Source organism: Semicossyphus pulcher, unplaced genomic scaffold, assembly GCF_022749685.1.
Source record: "Semicossyphus pulcher isolate SPU_LCO1_2020_fin unplaced genomic scaffold, fSemPul1.0.p SCAF_23, whole genome shotgun sequence".
Classification (NCBI taxonomy): domain Eukaryota; kingdom Metazoa; phylum Chordata; class Actinopteri; order Labriformes; family Labridae; genus Semicossyphus; species Semicossyphus pulcher.
This window is the reverse complement of record NW_027211697.1, coordinates 10,405,621-10,426,635: the sequence shown is the minus strand read 5'-3', so window position 1 is coordinate 10,426,635 and position 21,015 is coordinate 10,405,621. Positions and strand designations below refer to the sequence as shown.

General features: G+C 44.2%; 1 protein-coding gene across 2 annotated transcripts in view; it reads right to left on the bottom strand.

Moving 5' to 3' along the window:
• The window catches only part of prkar1b (protein kinase, cAMP-dependent, regulatory, type I, beta), an 81,402-nt gene that overhangs the window by 1,687 nt on the left and 58,700 nt on the right, over positions 1–21,015 (bottom strand). For both annotated transcript variants that reach the window (XM_069674659.1, XM_069674660.1), the window contains 3 exons: positions 14,099–14,159; positions 10,940–11,061; positions 1,206–1,287 (listed from right to left, as the gene is read on the bottom strand). In XM_069674659.1, coding sequence (XP_069530760.1) covers positions 1,206–1,287; positions 10,940–11,061; positions 14,099–14,159 — 265 coding nt within the window. The remainder of the gene's footprint in view (positions 1–1,205; positions 1,288–10,939; positions 11,062–14,098; positions 14,160–21,015) is intronic.

The following is a 21,015-nucleotide window of genomic DNA, read 5'->3' as shown; positions in this document are numbered from 1 at the left end:
AAGCAACATGAACATTCAAATGGAAAAAACCCTCTTCCTATCTGTATAACTCCGCTAAGCTCGTCCCACCAAACGATGCACCAAACATGCACACGCATTTTGCAACTGGTGTGTGCCGCGCAGCCGTTGTGCCGTGTGTCTATCTGCAGCATCGAGGCCACGAGAGAGAAAGAGGAGAGATGCTGTTTATTCCAAAACGTACACTTATTGCTGGCAAAATGTTTAAATACTACTAAAGTTATCATTATAGTTATGACTCTTGGTGTGGATCACATTTTTACCTCTAGGTGTTGGAGCTTAGAGCTGCCGTTAGCTGTTACCATAAGAGCTACCGTTAGCTGTCAAGAAGGAACAGGGCAACCTCTGCATCACTTCGCTCTTCAGCCCCGTACACTCTTTTTTATTTAGGGCTCTTTTTGTAGCTTCCTTCTTTTTGCTTCTTTAGCAGTGTGTGCCGTTGCCGGCAAAGGAGGTACAAGAAATTTACCGCAAGTTGCCACAGCTCCCGACAGACACAACCTCTGCATGCGCGCTGCTGACAAAAGTCACATGGAAGCCGGATGATGATGCTAGTTTGCAGAGTTGCTGTGATTGGCTCGTTACGTGGAAATCTAACCCTGATTGGTTGTTTGATTCAGACCGGACTGATTTTTTTAACAAACTAAATTGAAAGGGGCGGGCGCTCACAGTCACAGATCGGCAATCAGCATAATTTCAATTTAATATTATTTGGGAAATGTAACGATGAAAATAAATTTTAATCAAATTCTTATGAAATAATGTTTCTTACTGTAGCTTTAACTTCAATCAAGCAAAATATAGTTTATATTAAAAGCACTTTGAATACAAATTCTAACCGCTGACATTAAATCTTTTATTTAGTTGGTGAAAACATTATGTGATAATTACACCAGTAAACAGCATAATAATTGACGCCACCTTCAATAGTGACTCATCTTCTGGAGTTCAGCCGATTCGACCTTTTTTTTGTGACGGTTTCTCAAGATTCCCCTAACCCTTTAGGGCAATTTAACCAATGCTTGACCTTTCACAGCTACATGCAGGAGTTGCCATTTTTGTGCTTCTTCTTGCAGAATTCATAACAAATAACAAATATAATACAAACCAGTTATTATTTAACCAAAAGTCCTTTAAGGTGCCAAACTGGGAAGGGAAGAAGGCTTCATCGGGCAACAGCCACTCACCAAAGTAGTCGGAGGGTCCAAGGCGTCCAACCTCCACATACTCCTCATTGTCAGACCTGCGCTGCAGAACAGAGGCTATTCCCTGGAGACAGGAAAGAAAAGGAGAGTTAGAGGAAAGACAGAGACAAGAGAGAGAACAGGATGAGAGGGAGAGGAGGAGGAGGAGGAAGGAGGAGGGGGGTGTTAAAGAAGGGAAAGGGAGAGAAAATAGGAGTGATTTAGCAAGGGGCTGAAAACCATCAGGAGGATTAAGCCGAGGAGAAATTCCTTTGCTTCACAAGGACACAGGTGCACAGGATTTAGGCCATTTTTCCATGGGACGGACACCTGCTCCGTGAGACGTGTATGAGCAGACACAGAAAACGTCACAGACTCAGATATTCCAACGGGGTACGTGATACAAATTCTGATTTGTTCTGCTTTACTTCCTCAAGGGTACAATAAATACAAACATCTAAGCCTGTTAGAGGCTGAACTCATTCCTCAGTGTCTCCATCCCATAATCCCCTTTATCAACATTCACCCACAACATGGAAACTACTGTACCGTCCAACACTGAGGAAGCTCAAACAGAGGGTCCTTAGATGACCCAAAAACACTAACACGCATACGTGTACACAATCCAACTCGTAGCATTCTCCAATAGCATGTTGCTAACTTAACTTGTGCGCTTGCAAACACACACACACACACAGCCTGGCGACAATAACAAGGAACGCAGACACAGATGGATGCAGACCGAAACACAAGCCTTCACATACACACATACAGTGAGAAAATCAACAGCTGATGTCTGCTGGAGTGAACAGACCGACTGGACCCGCAGCTTGTCCTGTGCGTGTGAGTCATCTAAAAAGTAGGAGGAAATCTGATTTCCGTTCTCTCTGCCCAACAGATGATAACAGTTCATATTGTATCGTGCAGCTGTTGACAAACTGAGTGTGTGTGTGAATGAGCACGTCTAATATCAATCTTTGCATCTGAGCCGCAAAAAGTGTCTTTGTCTTGATGCCACATTAGCATGCCAAACACAACACAAGCAGAGATGGTGGAAGTACACACATCCTTTACTCAAGTGGAAGTACAGATACTTGTGACTAATAACACTTGGTAATAGTAGAAGTACTGATTCAATTTCTTTACAGAAGTTAAAGTAAAGAAGGACACGCTCTTGGTGAGACTTATAAACCTAAATCATTGTATCTGCAAGTCATATCAAAATGATGAACATTGGGGGTGCTGGTTTAGCTCATTCTGTAGAGCAGGTGCCCCATATACAGAGGCTAAAGTCCTTGACGCAGCGGCTGCAGGTTTGACGCCCCCGCCCTCAGCCCTTTGCTGCATGTCATCCCCCACTCTCTTCTCCCCGTCTCACTCCAGCTGTCCTTTACAATAAGTACTTCCCCTCCGGCGCTGTCCTGGGCAGCAGCCTGCTAGACTCGCTCCTCGTCGTCTTGTGTCTTTTCACAAAGACAAAGGAGTTGGTGTCGGACTTGGAGGACCACTCCAAATCCAGTCACCATCAACGGAGCAGAGGTGGACATTTGGGATGAGTACAAGTGCCTGGGCGTCCACATAGACAATAAACTGGACTGGACTAAACACAGATGCCGCCTGTATTTCCTCAGGAGACTCAGATCTTTCAACGTCTGCAGAATAATGCTGCAGATGTTCTATCACTTGGTGGTAGCCAGCGTCACCTTCTCACTGTAGTGAGACACAGGCACAGGACGCTAACAGACTCAGTAAGCTGATCAGGAAGGCTGGCTCTGTCCTGGAAGTGTAACTAGAGTCTCTAGTGGAAGTGTCTGAGAGGAGGATGCTGAGGAAACTCCTCAGATTGACTGTCCTCGGGTCGTACCCCGCCTCTCACCCAATGACAGCACAGACATTTGTGTGAAAACGTAAGGGGTAGAAGTATAGTGATGTAAAAAAATGTGTTACTTTTAACCTCACAATACATTCTGGAAAACAATGAATGTTTGGCTGCATATTTTCAGACAGACGTAGAGGTGGAAATGTATGGATATTTCATTGTGGTCATAATCATCTGTAATTTGGCAGCAGGTAAAAAAAATCAGAGGCGAAACTTCCCAGCGTGTCTTGGACCGTGTTGCAAAACAGACTTGACCGTTCCAGGACTCTCTCTGTCTCTAATCCCCCTCTGCTCCCTCTGCTGACCAAGCCAATAGTGCTAAACATGAATCTAATGAGCTTTAATGAGAACCCCGAAACTGCCAGCTCTTTATCGACGGCATACCAAGGTGAGACTGTATTTCAGTCAAAGGGATACGTGTGACTTGTGCTTCATATCAACTGTGGAGAAGTGCGGGTTACTGTACTAGTTGGTGGGACGGATTGTGTGCGAGAGATGATCTCAAGTTCTGGCATGCACTTTCAGCTGGACATTTGAGTATTTAAGTAAGAGTAGGTATTTGGGAAGTCTGTGTACCCATTAGTGGTTTTAGCTTGATGTAAAAAAGGTCAACAGATAATGAGGATTGCAGCCAAAATCACAATCATTACGTCTACTGATTAAAGATAAGAAAGTCTCAGTAGATGAACTGATCACCCAGGACAGTTATCTGAACTGGCCTCAGCACGAGGCTGGAGGCTGGCAGCTTCCTGCTTCCGAACTCCTCATGAGCGTGCAGCAGAATAAAGGCTGGCGTTTTATAGTTTGCTTTTGTGGCTGACTTAAAGGGATAGTTCAGTGCGTTTGAAGTTGGGTTGTATGAGCTACTTATCAATAGTAATTGTACTACGTACAGTGGACAACAGTCAGCACGGCCCCTGTTAGGAGAAGCCGGCTGGAGTTCCTACACGGAAGCTAAGCGAAGCGCCGCTGCAGACGGGGTCACGAGGCCACTTAAAAGAGTCCTACATATAAACAAACATTTCACTTTAAGTGTGCGCCGTATTTTATTTTTTTGTCACCACTTCACATTGACGTCAGACAGCCCTTTCCCTCTGCACTATGTTTTACTCTGCACAGGGGCCCCGTGTACCTACGCATGCAGCGCACGGTATCAGATCAGCGGTTTGGGTCAGCGGTTTGTAGAAGAGACAACGAATAAAAGAAAATACAAGATTATGGAAACGACAAAGTGGCGTTCACAGAGGGGGACAAGCGGACATTGTTTTCCTCACCATGCTGTGATGTAAAAGGACTGCGCTTTTCTAGTCTTTGCGACCACTCAAAGCTGCTCTTACACTGTCACATGTCACATTCACCCATTCACACACACATTCATACACTGATGGCAGAGGCTGCTACGTAAAGTGCTCAACTGTCAATCAGTTATCACATTCATACCCGTTGGCTATGCCAGCGGGAGCAATTTGGGGTTCAGTGTCTTGCCCAAGGACACTTCGACATGTAGCCTGAGGGAGCTGGGGTTCGAACCTCCGACCTTCTGATTGAAATATGACCGACTCTACCACTGAGCCACAGCCGCCCGAGCCGATGTGTATTATGGCGTGTGTCAGCTGTTTGTGTCAGAAAGTGCAGCGGCTAGCACAGACTGAAATCAAACTTCACTTTTCTGAAGACATCACTGTTGGTGCTTGCTTGTCTTTTGTCCAGGACTGTTCAAACAAAGAGTGTTCTGATTACCTTATAGATTACACCGAGTTCTGTTGAGTCCAAACTATCCCTTTAAAGGCTGCTACTCTGACCAGCGAGGCTTTGCATTGCATACAACATGGCAAATAAGAACACAGCATAGATAAGAGTAGTGTTACTAAATGAAGGCATATACAGTGTACATCACATGCAGAAAGAGACACTACATCCCCATCAGACAGATTAAGAGTGAGTTAAATTAGGGATCTCTCTTCTGCTCTGAGGGCACCCCGCTGACCTCGGGGTTTAGCTCTTGACCATGTGCTGCAAGATTCCCTGTTTGCATCCAGCCAGGGACCTATCTCTCTCTCCTCTTATTTACCGTCATGTTTCTGCTGTCACCTATCTAACGCCTGGTCCTCACTGCCTGTGTGAGCAATGCATGACCCTCATGGAACCTCTTGCTTTTCATTTCGGTGCCCATAGAGCAGCCACACAGCCTGCTGCACGCCGCATCAGCTAAATGTTTGCCTCTGCTTTAGTTTCTCTTCTCTCAGAAGAAGCCGAAGCTCGACTTGACCAAGTTTCATGTATGTCTGGCAGTAAGTCTGATTACTATGCAGTTTAATGCATTTTATTGTATGGATAAATCAACCTTTTCCCCATAAACATACCTTTATTCTCTTTGTTGTATTTTCTGAAATATTTCCAGTGTTGTTACTATGATTGTGGATTATTCCTTTAAATTCTAACACAGCCAACCAAAGACAGGAAATCCCATAGAACGATATCATGTCATCTGCAACATCTACCATGTTCATCTGTGCAAACACCACAGCGACCAAATTCATTACAACAAGCTGTTTGAGTGTAAAGTGTTATGATGTGAATGGGGGAATAAAGAGGGGAAGGGGCATTAAACTTTGGTGTTTACGACCTGTTGATTCCTTTCCTTTCCATTCATGTCCAAACAAAGAAAGTGAGACAGTGCAGCACTGTAAAGTACAGTAGTTCATCCAGTGTGGTCCAGATAACCATCGCATACTGTACCAGCTCAGGGGCAGCGCTCTGCTCCTCAGATATTTCTTTTATAAACATTGAGGATCCCCCGCACTACGCTGCCCGACACTGGGTGCAAAGGACAGGCAACAACCAAACAGAAAGTATGAATGAATGAAAAGTAAACAAGTCAAAAGAGCAGAAGAAAGTAATCATCAACACTAAGAGGATTTGCAGGTATAACCTGAACATAAACGCCCACTCATACCCACACACACATACCACACGCAGAGTGTAGCGTGTCGGCGTGTCGGACGCGGAGACTTGCATGTCGGAAGTAACGAGCGTTGGATCAACATCAGGCACAAAGAGAGGCAGAGGCGCAAGCAGAGATGGAAGAGGAAAGATGATATCCTGAGCAGCCTGTTCACGAGGCCACCCAGCAGTGTCTGCGCCTTCTCACTCATGTGCCAACGACACACACACACACACACACACACACACACACACACACACACACACACACACACACACACACACACACACACACACACAGAAATGTACTCGGAAACGGTGTCATCCAATTAAGACTTCAAACATAAATTGATTATCCATTAACAGCATTGATCCTCAGTCTATAAACAATAGCGTTAAGCTCCATTAGCTGAATTGCAGTGCACATATGTAGCTTCCAGTAACAGGTGATATAATGTAGACAATCCACAGAGGGTTTGTCTTCCCCACAGGGACCCTTCAGATCCCCTCACTGTGATTACTTTAGCGTGGGCTCAGTGGAAAATGTGAGACAACATATTGAGCGGTTGTTTGGATTGATGATGGGAGGAGATGAGGGTGAGTGCATGACCAGGGAGGATGGCACAAGGACAAACAACCCACACCTGACTTTTCAGGCAAATCAGATGAAAAATCATGTTAGGTTCAGTGTGCAACCAGTCGTTTCTTCATTTTTAGATGAACGTTTCACAGGTGAATACTTTGCCGTGGTTAACTAGAGATAGATGGTGTAAATGTTGAAGAATAAAATAGTCTTAAAAAGACAATATTGTGACTTGAAAGGACTTGCAGGGAAATGTATGATCGGACAAAAGTAAAAGATATCCTGACATACCAGAGCACAAGACTCTGTGTCCACATCGCTCATTTTCTGGCAGAAAAGCGCTGGCACGGCACTTCAACCCAGCGTTCCCCAGCAGTGAGAGAAAAAAACGCGGGTTTTGTTTCTATGAGAACAATAAGTTTAACTTACTGCTAACACAGCTAACAACAAGCATACAGCACGTAGGGTGATACAAGCACAACACTTACCAGCAGCAACATTTCATGTCCGGCTGATCTGCTCCCACAAATGTGCTTTTCGCTCACTATTGTGATCCTGTTTGTTTGTCAGCTCTGGGTTGACAGAAACGGGCCAAAACAAGTTCCTCCTCCATGTTTGGTGGTAACCAGGGTGACGAGTGGCGCCTCATCTCATTGGTTGCCTGAAAAAAGCGGCGGTGACGACACCAGCGCCTTTCTGAAAAGTTCAGAGACGCTCGGAGCGGCCGGCACAAAAAAGGCGGAGCGCTCTGAAAAAAGATGCTGGGTGCAGCGTTTTTTTTCTAGACGGCCGCACACGCTCTGTCCTCTTTGGGAACAATTGAGAAAAGACGCTCAGAAAAAGGCGCTGTGTGGACACGGGGCTTAAAGGCACAAGACGGTTAGCTTTGTTTCTTGTTTGTTAGCTGATGAAGTGAAAGGTTTTTGTTGGCTTTTCATGTTGACATTCAATGATTGTTACAAATATATGTAGAGAGAATGAGCTGACTGAACAGACATGAGAGAAATCTTCTCAGCAATGTGAAATTGGTTCATTCAAAGTTTTTTATAGTTTGCTAAATTCATGTTATTGTCTTGCAAAACGTTGTCCCATAATTGCTCAAAGAAAAGCATGTAGCTACTGTAAGACGCAGCATGAGCAGCATGTTTATTTTCAACATCATGTTTCAAAATTCTCACTGAGAGTTTCCCCATCTCTCCTTCTCTCTCTTTTCATTTGCACCATTTTATGTGACAGTGGTGAGACCGCAGATGACAGGGTGCATGCCCCCGAGCATAGGAGTGTGCGGGAGAAGGAGCGTGCATGTTGAGTGAGCAGGGGCGTTCGCCCTGAAGAAGGAGAGGAAAGGGAGGATAGAGAGGAAGGTGAGGCTGAGTCTTCACGGCCCCCGGAGCTCTGTTAAAAGCTTGTTTGTACAGTGTGAGAAAAAAATGTAAACGTGTCTCTTTTGATTTGGGCTCCATTCCTCCCGGCAGGCGAAGAAAGTGATGTCTCTATACCTCCCTTTTGTTAAGCCTCCCCATCAGCAGCTTGTAATTAGTGATTGAGGGGTTTGTCTTTGGCTGATGTTCCAAAACCGCAGAAACAACAAAAGGGTGAGAAGAGACGGAGGAAGAGGGGGAAGAATTGGAGAGTTTTGCCTGAACAAAGCGCTGACATCTCAACCTCAGAATAAGGTATGGGCATGAGGAAAAAGAGGAGCAGATGGTAAGAGAGGATCTCGCACAAAATCCTTACGCCTTACATGTGGTCCTTTTTTAAATCACCCTCTCTTTCCCTTTATTTCCCTCCCTGCCCTCTTTGACTCATCCTCCTCTTTCTCTCTCTCTTCCTCTTTCTCTCCCTCCCAGGAGGCTGGGTCTCCTGACCCCGTGTGAAAGTCAGCAACACACATTCCACCACAGTCCACCCTGCTCTGGGAAAGTCAGGCCCTGCTGCACGAGAGACTGAGAGAGAGAGAAAGAAAGAGAGAGGGAGAGCGACTAGGAGATGAAAATGGAAGATAGAGAGCAGGAAGGAAAAGCGGTTTAAAGAAAAAGAAAAATACTTAAAAAAATACTAGACGACAAACTGTCCCTGTCTGGTCCTTCCGCTCGTCCTTTGCCATCTCTCCATCCTATAATCCCCCTGATTCCTCTGCATATTTGGGCTTTTTTCTCTCTGGGATCTGCAAGTCTCAGATTGATGAGTCATGCATTGCTAAATTTACTCCTATATTTATGTCCCAAACTGTGATTGGGTTAAAGACACTGGTTTTTAAAGGATTTCTGCAGCTTCAAGAGGCTTCAGTTAGAGGCTTCACACTTGACCAACACTGGTCGGATAATGTGAGGTGTGTGAGAGATATATACGCTGCGGTGTTAAAATAATTTGACACTGTCGAGTGTGCCAACATTCAGCTTTAAAGCCAAACTATGGCAAATAAAACATTCTAATTTTTCCATTTTTAATGGACGATATTCAACAAAAGCAACATTGTCTCCGTGAAAAAGGTTTCCTCAGTACCATTTCACATGTCCACATTTCCTACACTTGCAGCCAGCAGCGTCGTCAGGCCACCTGTGCCTCGTTAAACAGAGTGGAGCGCTCAATTAGTGGATTTGTTCACTAATTGAGAGAAAGAGGGAAATCAGAGCAGGTTTTCTACCACCACATAAATGTGTTTGGTTTATATGAATGTGCTTTAAATGCTCACTTTGAAATATTCTCATGCTGTTTTTGTGTTTGACTTTTGTTTCAGTGACGATTACCCTCCCCTGCAATGGTTCGATCCAATTAGGGCGGGGCCAGGAGAGGTATAAAAGGCACTCATGCGTTGACTGCGATGATCGTTGTTGGAAGCTGCTTGCTGTGAGGCTGTGTATTTTTGTTGTTTTACAGCTTAGTTACTTCTTGTTAATTCACCCAGTTTAACTTGTTCTCTCGTCTTCGTTGGAATCTTTGGTTAATAAAACAACAATGTTTTTGCAAAGATTTCTTCCTCCTGAGCCATTCTTCTGATCGACATGTTTTTACTCCCCTCAAAGTCTTAACAACCTTTCCATCAGATTAACAAAGCTCTCACTTTTCTATATATATTCATATCTAAATTCAAAGCAATCAATCTTACTGTATCTGCCTCTGCTTTGCTCAGGCAGGGCAGTTTTGGCTTACGGGGAATCTACACAGTATTTGAAGCGTATACTGACACGCGTGTGCCGGGACAGAACGGCTCCAGTGTTATTCAACGCTGCAACCTCCACCAGCCGCGTATGCTGCGCAGGAGGCGGGCATAATACGCGAGCAATTTTCTGTTGCTCATTTCGTTTTACGCGTCAAGTCTATTTTTCCTGCTGCTGCGTGTCAGTGAAGCGTAGGAAGCCACTAACTGCTATGTAAATCCTACATAAACACCGAATTTATGCACAATTAAGAAATAAGTGCCACCGCTATTTATGGCCAGGAATCACAACTACCATTGGCTAACTTTGAGACTCATCTTTGCTGTTGTTGCAGCCGGTGTAGCTTGCAAAATAGATGACGCTTACAGTTTAGTACGTAAACAAAATTATTGAGGATTCCAAATAAAAAGGGCCACAGAGGTTAACCAAACATGAGTCAAATCTTGATGACCTGTATTAGCACCAAAATAAGACATCTTGAAGAATGAAATGACTTCTCTTTGAAGAGGGGAAACACTAGCAGAATTAAAGAACGTATGAAAGGAGGATGGAGAGGAGGCATCTTAGGCAGGAGAAGCACAGGTGAGGAGAGAGGAGAGCTCAGTACCTTTGATAAAACCCTCCGCATCTGACCACTGACAGAGAGACGAACCTTCAACTAAGTCTGAGGACGAGAGGGGAAGGTAGGAGGCAGGGACAAAGCTCAGCTGATTGTTCCCCCACCCTTTTTAGAAAGGGCCCTCTTGACTCGACCCCGGTGAAAGCTGCGTAAGTATGGAGTTAATCAAAAGTGTGTTAGGATGACAGGCAGGGGTCCCTTCATGAAGCTGCGCCAGGGGCCCCAGCTCCACAAAGCCTGCAGTGTGAGGGGGCTGTTCTTCGTGCAGGAATCATGGTTGTAGGCCGGGGCTGGTGAAGACAGCTGGGGGAGTCTTTCTGCTGGTAGCAATAAACGTGGATCAGCTCCGATCTCAGCAAAGAGCCCACCAACGTCTCGGCATGATGACATGTACATCAACCCTGGTGTCCAACAGCGGGACACATACATGGTCTTGGGCCCCACATGTCAACGCTTACAGCTTACAGGAAATGTGACAGTAAAAGAGAGTTCCCAAACATCCTGTCTTAACAGTGCTACAACTCCTTTTTTTGCCCCTCCCACAGACCTTACCTCTGTTATTATGAAGAAGTCATCACCAGGCTCTCCTTGCACCACTATCTTCTCCCCGTCCTCAAACTGAACCGGCTCCAGAGCATCGGCCACCGTCAGACGTTCCCACTTATCCAAAGACTCTGTGAACACAACATGACGTACAGATCATTGCAGTGCACAACGTTGTGTTGTTTATTCTGATAAATGCAGTAACAAATACACAAAGAGGTTTTTGTGTGTTCTCAATGGTGTGAGAAGATGTCTCTAGCACAAGTCCGGTCAGCTGGAGGGAAAGATAATTCCTAACTCTGGCTAATCAAGTCATTACATCTCTGATCCCCCTGCCACATCCCTCCTCTCATGGAGCCTCATGGAGCTGAAAGCTTGTGACTTACCCCTAAGTCTGTTTGACCACTGATTCTGGGTGTGGTGCAAAAGAGATCATACACTAACAGAAAGGTCTTATGTTTTATCCCAAAGACAGTCAGGTATCTTAAGAGCAATCTCAAAACTTCTGGGCTCCCGGATTAGCCAGCAGATAACCTGATAACTGATCACGTATATCCAGGCAAAGACTTCCTCTTCCATGAGCTGGTTATTGTTAACAGTCCAACTGGCAATGTGAAGTCTATGACTGAGGATTGTAGGGGTGAGAATCGCAGGGCAACTCACGATACGATACATGGCCCACGATAATATCACAATACAGCAATTCTGCAATAATTGAATGATAGAAATATTACTTTAAGAGAGAGGCACACTCAGGGTTAATAGGTGGAGATGAGAGCACCTGCTTGGGTCTTGTAAACGTGAATATGCACATGATGTACTTAAAGCTTTAACTGTGATCAAATTAAAGGGCCAGTTCACTGATTTTCAACTTTAGTCCTATCGTGCTATCATGGTAGGAAAAAAACAATTTCGCTCTGTGCTTTTGGAGGACGCTATCCGCTTCTCCAGTGGGCCCGCCTCCGATGTCACGTCTCGTTCAAAATTCTCCGGTTTGAAATGCAGATTGCAGACCTGAAGATTTTTTAGATGCACCGGCATATTCTCCTCATATTTCAGATTCTGTACCGCTCTGAGCCGTTGCCTGCATTGACAACATTAGTATTTCACTCCAGGGTCTCTCGCTGGGCCGTTCCTTTCAGAAAAGGAGGGATGCAATGCACGCTGGGTGTTGTAGGAAAGTAGAATGGGTGAAACCACGAGCTGTTTGTACAACTTTCTCCATTGCTTCTATCGATTACAGTGAACACCAGCTTTGACTGACAGTGGAGGGGAGAATGTAAGTTTGACAGTTTAGACACACAAAGGTTTTTAGGATTCCTTCTGATTCTGTAACACTTGATTTAGTTGCACCACAGGAACAGGACTTGTAATAAAGATAACATTGTTAAATTTGGTTAAACTATACCTTAATAATATTGAAAATAATACTAAAACTAAATTAGATTCAATCATAAGTGTCTATGAATCCTTAGAAAAGGAACTTTAAAATATTCCACTGTGCACACAAATTTACCAAAACCTTTGATAAGATCATTTTTTTTCAGTCTCATGTTGATCCTGAGAGCCGGTGGCAACAGTTGTCCTACTGAATATCCAACCACATATACAGTGACGTGGTTAGCCTGGGATATTTCTAGAAGCTGTCGGTATTCACACAGAAACCAAGAACAGAGACAGTCTCACATCCTCACCGGGAAATATTTTCCAAAGGAGTTTTGAAAACTCAGAAATACTGATATTCTTAGAAAGAGGAGGATCTTATACACCTCCACAGAGAAGATTGACAAGATGAGCTACTTCTTATTATTCAAGTCTAATCTTAACAGTCTCACACATCTTTGTCTGGAATGTGACTTATCTGCAGTGAAAACACTCCTCATCCTAGCTTTATCTGGGTAACAGGATGACTCTGTGTTTTGATTTGACTAAGACATGGGTTAGAGGCGTTAAACTACAGCACAATCTCTTTGTTTGAGACTTTTGTCTGCTGATGTGCTCAGTAACTGATCCTGGTGTGTCTATTTGTGTAAATGTGTGTGTTTTTAGGATTAACTAAGGTAAAGTCTGGTTGTCTTAAGGTGTCCAGTGTCCCTTCTGGTGGGGCCGTGGTGTCTGCCTGCCCAGATGGATGTCCTCTGTCTGGCTCGAGCTAAAGGCAGCAGGTCCTATAGTAGTGATCCTTAACAGCTCGCGTGTAACGTGATACACAAATGTGCTGACTAAAGAACCTACATTTCACGCTTCGCACCCACTTGGATCATCTTGCTTCACATATACGCACAAATGGGAATTGGACATTAAAGCCAATGTGTGGTGTGACAAAGAACATGTTGTTTTTTCCCCCTTCACTCCTCGACATCAAGGGCTTGTACCCAATTTCGTGCCTATCTCAAAAATCAAAGACAAACAAAAACACTCCCGCCTCCTACCCCTCCTTTCATTCAAAGGGGTAAAGCGGAGAAGCGGAGCGGCAGAAAGAGGAATGAAGAGAGGAAAAGCACTTGGAGGAGGGAGCCGGGCGTTTGAATGCAGGCCTGGACAAGGCTGTCAAAAAGGGAGGCGCAGAAGAAAGGAGGTGAATGAAAAGAGAGTGGATCTTGCGGAGACGTTCTCCTAAGACCTGAATTGAGTGTATGTGTTTACTCAGCCAGCTAATAACTCTGTACAGGGGGCATGGCCTCACTCTATACACCACACACACACGATCAAGTGGAAGGGGATGAGATGTCAGTTCCAATTGCAACTCGTTTTGAGAGTCTGAATGAATCTCATTTGCCGTCCCACCAAACTCAAAGGCCTGTGTAGGCCGGTGTTTTCCAAATTCCAGTAGGAAAAGAGAGGCTTATCTTAACTCCCTATTCTTTAATTGTCCACAAGGCGACATTGTAGAGTGTGACTGGCTTTAGTATGAACAGTGGGAGAAGATTAGGACTGTACACACAGACCTTACTCAGCTGTGGGCCTTGTGTGACAACGTGCGCCTGTGTTTATGTGGGCTAATCTACAGTATATGTTGCACTCTGCAGATTTAACTCGCTGCACTCTGGACTCTCTGACCTGGCGTTTAAATGTAATGCTTAACATGGCACACACGTGCAAACATACCAATACCAATGGAGTTCCAGTGAAAGGTTCAATATGTGATAGATTTTGATTCAGACTTACCGAGGATGGAGACTTTGCTGAGGAACTCTTCATACATCTTTCTCTTCCTCAGTGTGCTGCCCTGTGACACAAGAAGAGAAAATAAGCATTAAAAACACTAGCTCACATGTTGCATAGCAGTGATTAAATTATCATTTTGATTATTCGGCAAAACATTGCGATCAAAATGTCTTTGTTTCAAGGGCAGAGCTGACGCAGTCTGATCGCGTCATATTTTGGTTTTTCCTTAATATCAACACTAAAGTGGCGAAAGCAGAACAAATATAATGTCTGACTCATGCTGTTCTAAAGTTAACTACCAGGGTCGAGTCATGTTCTATGTCTGTTCTATAAATACATTCGGGAGCTGTTTCATTGCATTCATACTGCAGGCCTTCATGCTCATATCTATTTTAGTCTGTGACCCAGGTGAGATATCAATGTGAACAGAAAAGGATTTTAAAAAGACACGTGTGCGCAAACAACAACCACAAAAGCCGTCTGGATGGATGGCTCTCTGGGGCGTTGGGACCTTTAAATGTGCATAAACGTTTGTGCAACTTTTTACTATTATTTAATACTATTTTTCGTTGGCATTGTAACCGCGTTCGCCTGTGCCATCTCTCGAAATATTTTTGGACACACTTCGGTTGTGGTATCTCCCCAAATAGCAATTAAGTCTCTCCACGGCTGCGTGTCATTGTCCTCCAATGTCAAGCGGAAAAAGGAAGTCTTCTTCTTTTTCTTCTTCTTTAAAATCACTCCTGGAAACTAAGGCATCGCGGACCAATACCGATTTGAGTGTCCAAATACAAGTTGCATGCAGGTCTCATGTTTTGATGACGATTTAGTACAACGTATTCAAGTAGCATGGTTGAATTTGGCTTTTTTGTCATTGTTTTTAATGAGAGCGGCGCTTTTGGTGCGCTGCTTTTGCGTTGCAGAGCGCCTCGCGTTTTTCCACTCTGTGCGCCTTGCATTATTGAGGAAACGCTCTGAGAGTCTCAGGTTGGAAAACTTCAACTCAAAGCAGAAAAGTGTCCGAGGTCATGGCTGTTTTTTTTGATTGTCCAATAGGATGAAAGGAGAGGCGGGCCTTCTGTCAGTTTACAATATAACGGTTAGGTTAATGATAGCTAATGATTCGGTGGTTGCCTTAACAACAGTAGAAAAAAAGGCGCAGCAAGCTGCTCTTTTTTTAAACGCAGGCTTCAACAAAAAAGGCAGTGCGATGCGCCTCGCGTTTTGCAGGCTCTGTCTAATCGGGCCCTAAGACAGTCTTGGAAAAGCTGTCCATCTTTGTTGCCAGAGTTACAATTTAAAACATCATTAAATGACAGACAAGCACACATATTAAAAACTGAAGACATGTTATGTTTTACCATATATGGTTTGGTTAAAGAGTTCATTCTGTTTTTCTTAAAGGTTTCCAATTTATCGTAACTTTTATTTTGCCCTCATGGTTGCATGTTGCTCTCACACTGGTCACGTAGAATATAAATGGACTGTACTTATACAGCGCTTTTCTAAACTTCCAACCACTCAAAGCGCTTTTACACTCACATTCACACACTGATGGCAAATGGCAATCTCCAATCAGTATCTATGCACATTGATACCCGATGGCAATGCCACCGGGAGCAATTCAAGGTTCCGTGTCTTTCAAGGACACTTCGCCATGTGACTGTAGCAGTCAGGGATCGAACCCTCAACCTTCCGATTGAGAGACGACCGACTCTACCACCGAGCCACAGCCGCCCATATAATGGCACAACTTTGTCTTTCAGGCTGAAAAGTTCACAAATATCAGTTCAGCAGTATTTCAAGTCTAGAAAATAAAGAAACATATAGAGGAGGATGCCCCTCCTGCAGGATAATCTATGATTAATTGTGTAGACATTCACAGTACATGATTAATGGGGTCATACTTATGAAGGTGTATACGGCTTGCGTGGTAAAGTTCATTGTGTGCGTGTGTCTGTGTGTGTGGCCCACCCCACCCACCAGGCAGGGGGACTTTCCCCTCTGCCATGAACATCAGGTGCTTCCTGACAAGTCTGGACCCAGAGGGACCCCCTTCCCTAACTGCATTTCTCCTTTCTTCCCCTCCTTCAATGCACAGAAAGCACTCAGAGCGAGCGGGAACATAAAGAGAAACAGAGAGAGAGTGAGGAGAGACAATCTCATCCACCCCGTGTCTGCCTCTGCATATGGAAATGATATATTGAGGCTTGGGGTGTCTCTGGTGCATAAGTGCCTGAGTGCCGCTGCTGCCTCTAATTTCATATAATTTCACATTTTGTCTTAAAAGGGGAGAAAATGTTCCCAAGTGAGCCAACGTCAAAGTTGAAATCGTAAACAACTTGATTAAAGGAATTCTAGCCTACATCGCCTCCCTCCTGGATAAATGATTTGAATGTGTGTGTGTCTGTGTGTGCGCGGAGCACGCAGTCTGTTTTTAGTTCTGCCACTTATGTTTGGCTGCTGTCTCTGCAGAGACGAAACTTCATGCTCATTAGGCAAGCAAATACAAACACTCACACATGTATGCTGTACCTCAAACTCAATCTCTCTTACACACACACACATGTTCAGAGATGTTAAGTTGGTCTCCTGATTTCATAGCCTCCCCATAGAGCTCCTCAGACAGGCTTGCTCAGCTTAAAGGCTTACCATGCGTACATAACATTACGTTACACAGCAGGTCTGATTTATGCGATTGGTGTGAGAAGGACCGGGTGGGCCAGAGGTAAACTGGTATGGAAGGAATGGAAATGATACTTTTCTAAACTTGTGATTCTTAAATTTCAATTTATAATATTTTTTTGTTGTTTTGGGCACGTCTTTTTTTAAAATGAACCTGCATCTGTCTTTATCCGTCCTGTCTACTTGGGAGGGCGTGAGCACACGTTTCATGTACAGAACTCCCCTACTCCTGCTGGCCCTAATGTGTTCGCTCCTCCTGTGGTTAAAGATGAACCAGCCTCTGTGTCTGCTCGCTGTCTTTGAGGTAGAATCATCAAAGAGTTGAGGTGTGGAGCCAAGCCAGGTTAAACCAACCGTACCTTACGCCCCATCCCCATCACCTTCATCTCTGTCCAATGCGAAATCCATACACACCCCCACATCCATCCTCATTTCTTGGTATCATCACTTCTTGTCTCTTATCATCTTATGTTATGTTTGTTGACAGGAGTCTGTTATTCTCTTAATGGCTTTGTCTGTAGCTGTGTGTGTTTAAATACCAAGATGACACGATAAGGTGGGTATCATTTCAATGGTTGCTACACAATAGAGGATGTGTATTTATCACAGGGAATGATGTTACTTTATTTACTAAATGCACTCCTGGATGAGGAAAAGAGGAGAGAAGGTGTGAGGTGGTTTTGAAAGAGCCGCCTTGGCCTGGCACGACTACTGACGGCTTCAGTTATCTCAGTCATTTTTGAGCATTATTTTTCATCAGCGTCAGTTCAGGTGGTTGAAAGAACCTCAAAAACACTTTTGATGATGCTGTCTTTGGCTTTTTTTTTTGCCATTGGTTGGTTGGTGCAGGCTGAATGGATCTAAAGGTGATGTCTTCAAGGGGACATGCAAACATGTAGTTTCTCAAACATTTTCATTTAAATAAATGTCTGTTAGGTCACAATCTATCGCCCAATGAGGTAACACAATGGTGATTGAGCCTATGGCCCACTGATGAAAGCCTTGCATTTGCAGTATTACAGACTGGGTGTCTGGTGCGACTTGAGTGGAAAAAAACACAAGTGGTGCCCAGTTAGTGACACGTTTCCCAGGGTTCTTGCACTATTTTTAAGATCAAATTCAATGCTTTTTAAGTGCTTTTTAAGAGCACAACAAATATCATTTAAGATAATATTTCCTTGATAGGGCTGCACTGTGATGCAGTGGTGAGCGCTGTTGCCTCACAGCTAGAAGGTCACTGGTTCAGACGTAGGGGGCCTTTTTTGTGTGGAGTTTGCATGTTCTTCCTGTGCATGCATGGTTCTCTCCGGGGGTCTCTGGCTTCCTCCCACAGTCCAAAGACATGCTCGGTAGGTTAACTGGTGACTCTAAATTCCCCGTAATAATAATGATAATAATACAATTTATACACTCAAGGTTGCTGTACAAACAAAAAACACAAACAAGAGTAAAAACACCAACACGAGTAAAACAAACCAGATAAAATACATGAAGAGTGGGTGAGGGACTGTGCTGAGAGTTAGGGAGAGTAGGTAAGGCGGAACAGATGAGTTTTGAGATTAGATTTAAAGATGGGGAGGGTAGTACAGTTTCGGAGGTCAGGTGGGAGAGAATTCCAGAGCTGGGGAGCAGAGCGGCTGAAAGCTCTGGCCCCCATGGTGCTGAGGCGGGCAGGGGGTACGGTGAGGTGGATGGAGGAGGAAGACCGGAGGGTGCAGGAGGTCGGAGAGATAGGGAGGGGCGAGGTTGTGAATAGATTTGAAAAGTATACAGAAGGATTTTGAAGGTGATTCGTTGGTTGATTGGGAGCCAGTGGAGTTGCTGTAGGATGGGGGTGATGTGGTGGGAAGAAGGTGTTCTGGTGATGGCAGAGTTCTGGACAGCGTAGATGTGGGTGTGAATGCGAAAGGTTGTCTGTCTCTGTGATTGACTGGCGACCAGTCCAGGGTGTAACCCGCCTTCCGCCCAATGGCAGCTGGGATAGGCTCCAGCCGCCCCGTGACATTGAAAGGGATAAGCTGCATAGATAATGGATGGATGGATTTCCTTGATATAAAACTAATTTAACTTTTCCTTTCTTTTGTCCAGTGCTGAGAAGAGTGCCAATTCAATCTTTTTCAGACCATTAACCATTCAGAAAACATCCAAGCATAGTAATAAGCTCTTTCCTGACGATTTGCTTTAAAGACTAGAGAGGCTGCTTTCCGTAATTGTAAATGTTTCCATGTGCTTCAATTGTGGGGGAAGCAAAACTGATTACAAACTTGACAGGACAGAGGAAACTGTCCAGGGAAAATCAAATCAAAATTGCTTCTGAAATAATTAGTTAAACCGTCTCCCCATGAGACGCACTCATCGCTTCTGCTGCTGGGGGATCGCTGCAAGTATTTAAGCTTAAAACATTTTCACATTTTAGGAAATGTAACAAATATTTTCTCATTAACGATGCTGCAACCCCCCCATCTTAGCTCATCCGTATCTAGCCGTAAACCACGCCTGATGGCAATGAAATAATGTCACGCAGCCAGATGTCACTGTTTGTAGCTAGCGAGCAAAACGTAAACACGTACAGCTCGTGGAGACGTTACGGTCTACTAGCACTTTAAATAGGTCGGAAATGATCATCTTTGTTATCATTAGGTCTTGGAAATATACAGTAATTGTGCACATGCAGATGTGAACACAGTGAAACTGATGGTAGGAGCAGCACACCTTCCCAGGCTCCTGACTAACAAGCTGCAGATACTGAGTATAATTTCACTGGGAAACACACACACACGTACTTTAACACACAGAGAATGCTCATTGTGTTGGCCTAAGACGTTGCCAGAATACCACACTTTATAAAAACAGCTTTACAAATCATTGACAGCAATAATTAACTACAGGTTCACATAATTGAATTCTGCTTCACCCTGTCTCCCCTCCTGCTGCTGCTGCTGGAAGGAACGAAGGAATGAGAGCTGGAGAGGGAGAGAGAATCTTCTCAAAGAAAGGTTACCGGGGCAGACTGTGCCCTCAGTTTAACTATGTGCTGAAGAGGTGACATGAGTGCTGGGCAGGCCTGTGCCAACTTTACACTGAGCTGAAAGGTCCAAAACAAACTTTCTTTTGTCGCTGCAGGATCAAACTGTTTGACACGGAGCAGAAGCTTCAATGCTGATGCAGGCCTACGTGCACACAGAGGTTATGAAGGTAAACTGGCAACACATATAGTAAGGTGTTAAGAATTTGATTAGGTATTTAGTTAGGCATCGAGGCTCATACAGGCACAAACACAAAGCAGTTAGTTATTCTAACGGCCCCCAAAAAGTGTGCGTATGTGTGTGAAACGGCATGACAGCTGGGGCAGAGCACCTCGTGTTTCCAGTTTAAACATTTAGACATTCCTGCTAGATAAGCTCCTGAAGAGAGAAGTGTGTGTAGAGGCTTTAGGGTCGACCCTCTCTATACTGCACAGCACTCCCTTTTTTTGCCTCTTTCACCTGTCTTCGTCTTGCAACAGATGTGGAGAGACAATAAAGTCGGAGGATACATCCAGTGGTGGAGGTGGTTTTTGTTTGTGTACGTGAATGTGTAGATTTTGAGTGTAAAATAAAAGCTGCTGATCTACGTTTTTAGGAGGGTTCAGTGGAGTGAAGGACCATGAATTATAACAGTGTGACGGGTTTATTACAGTACATTTGGATTGTGTGTATATAAGATTTATTTCTGTATTATTATCTGTGAGTAATTTGGGAGTTTTCAAAACTCACACTTAAACAGCAGCAGCTGTTTTTTAAAGTTCTCAATTTGACGTGTTTCAGGGTGCTTTCACACCTGACAGCTTTGGTCCGGACTTTCGGGCTTTACTCAAAAAGCACTCTCTGGTGCGGACCAAACTACCGGACCATGGTCCACGAGAAAAGACAGGACTCCAAACGATCAACGGCCCGGTTCAATTCAGGTGAGAACATAAACAGACTTAAAGCAGGACCTAATATTGGAAAAACTCAACAAAAAATTAAGTCCGCGATCGTGTTGAGTGTGATTGAGGAGTGTGTTCTCCCTCTTTGAAGTCAAAATCTCTCTATCGTCCCCGCCTGCAGTATAGGTCATAAAGCCCGCCTCCTCCATGTTAACAGATGGGACATGAGTCAAACTATAAAACCAAAATACAGGTCAAATACATTATTTTTCAAACACGGTTTCTTTCATTATAGTTAGTTCTTATCATGCTGATTTACGTCCAA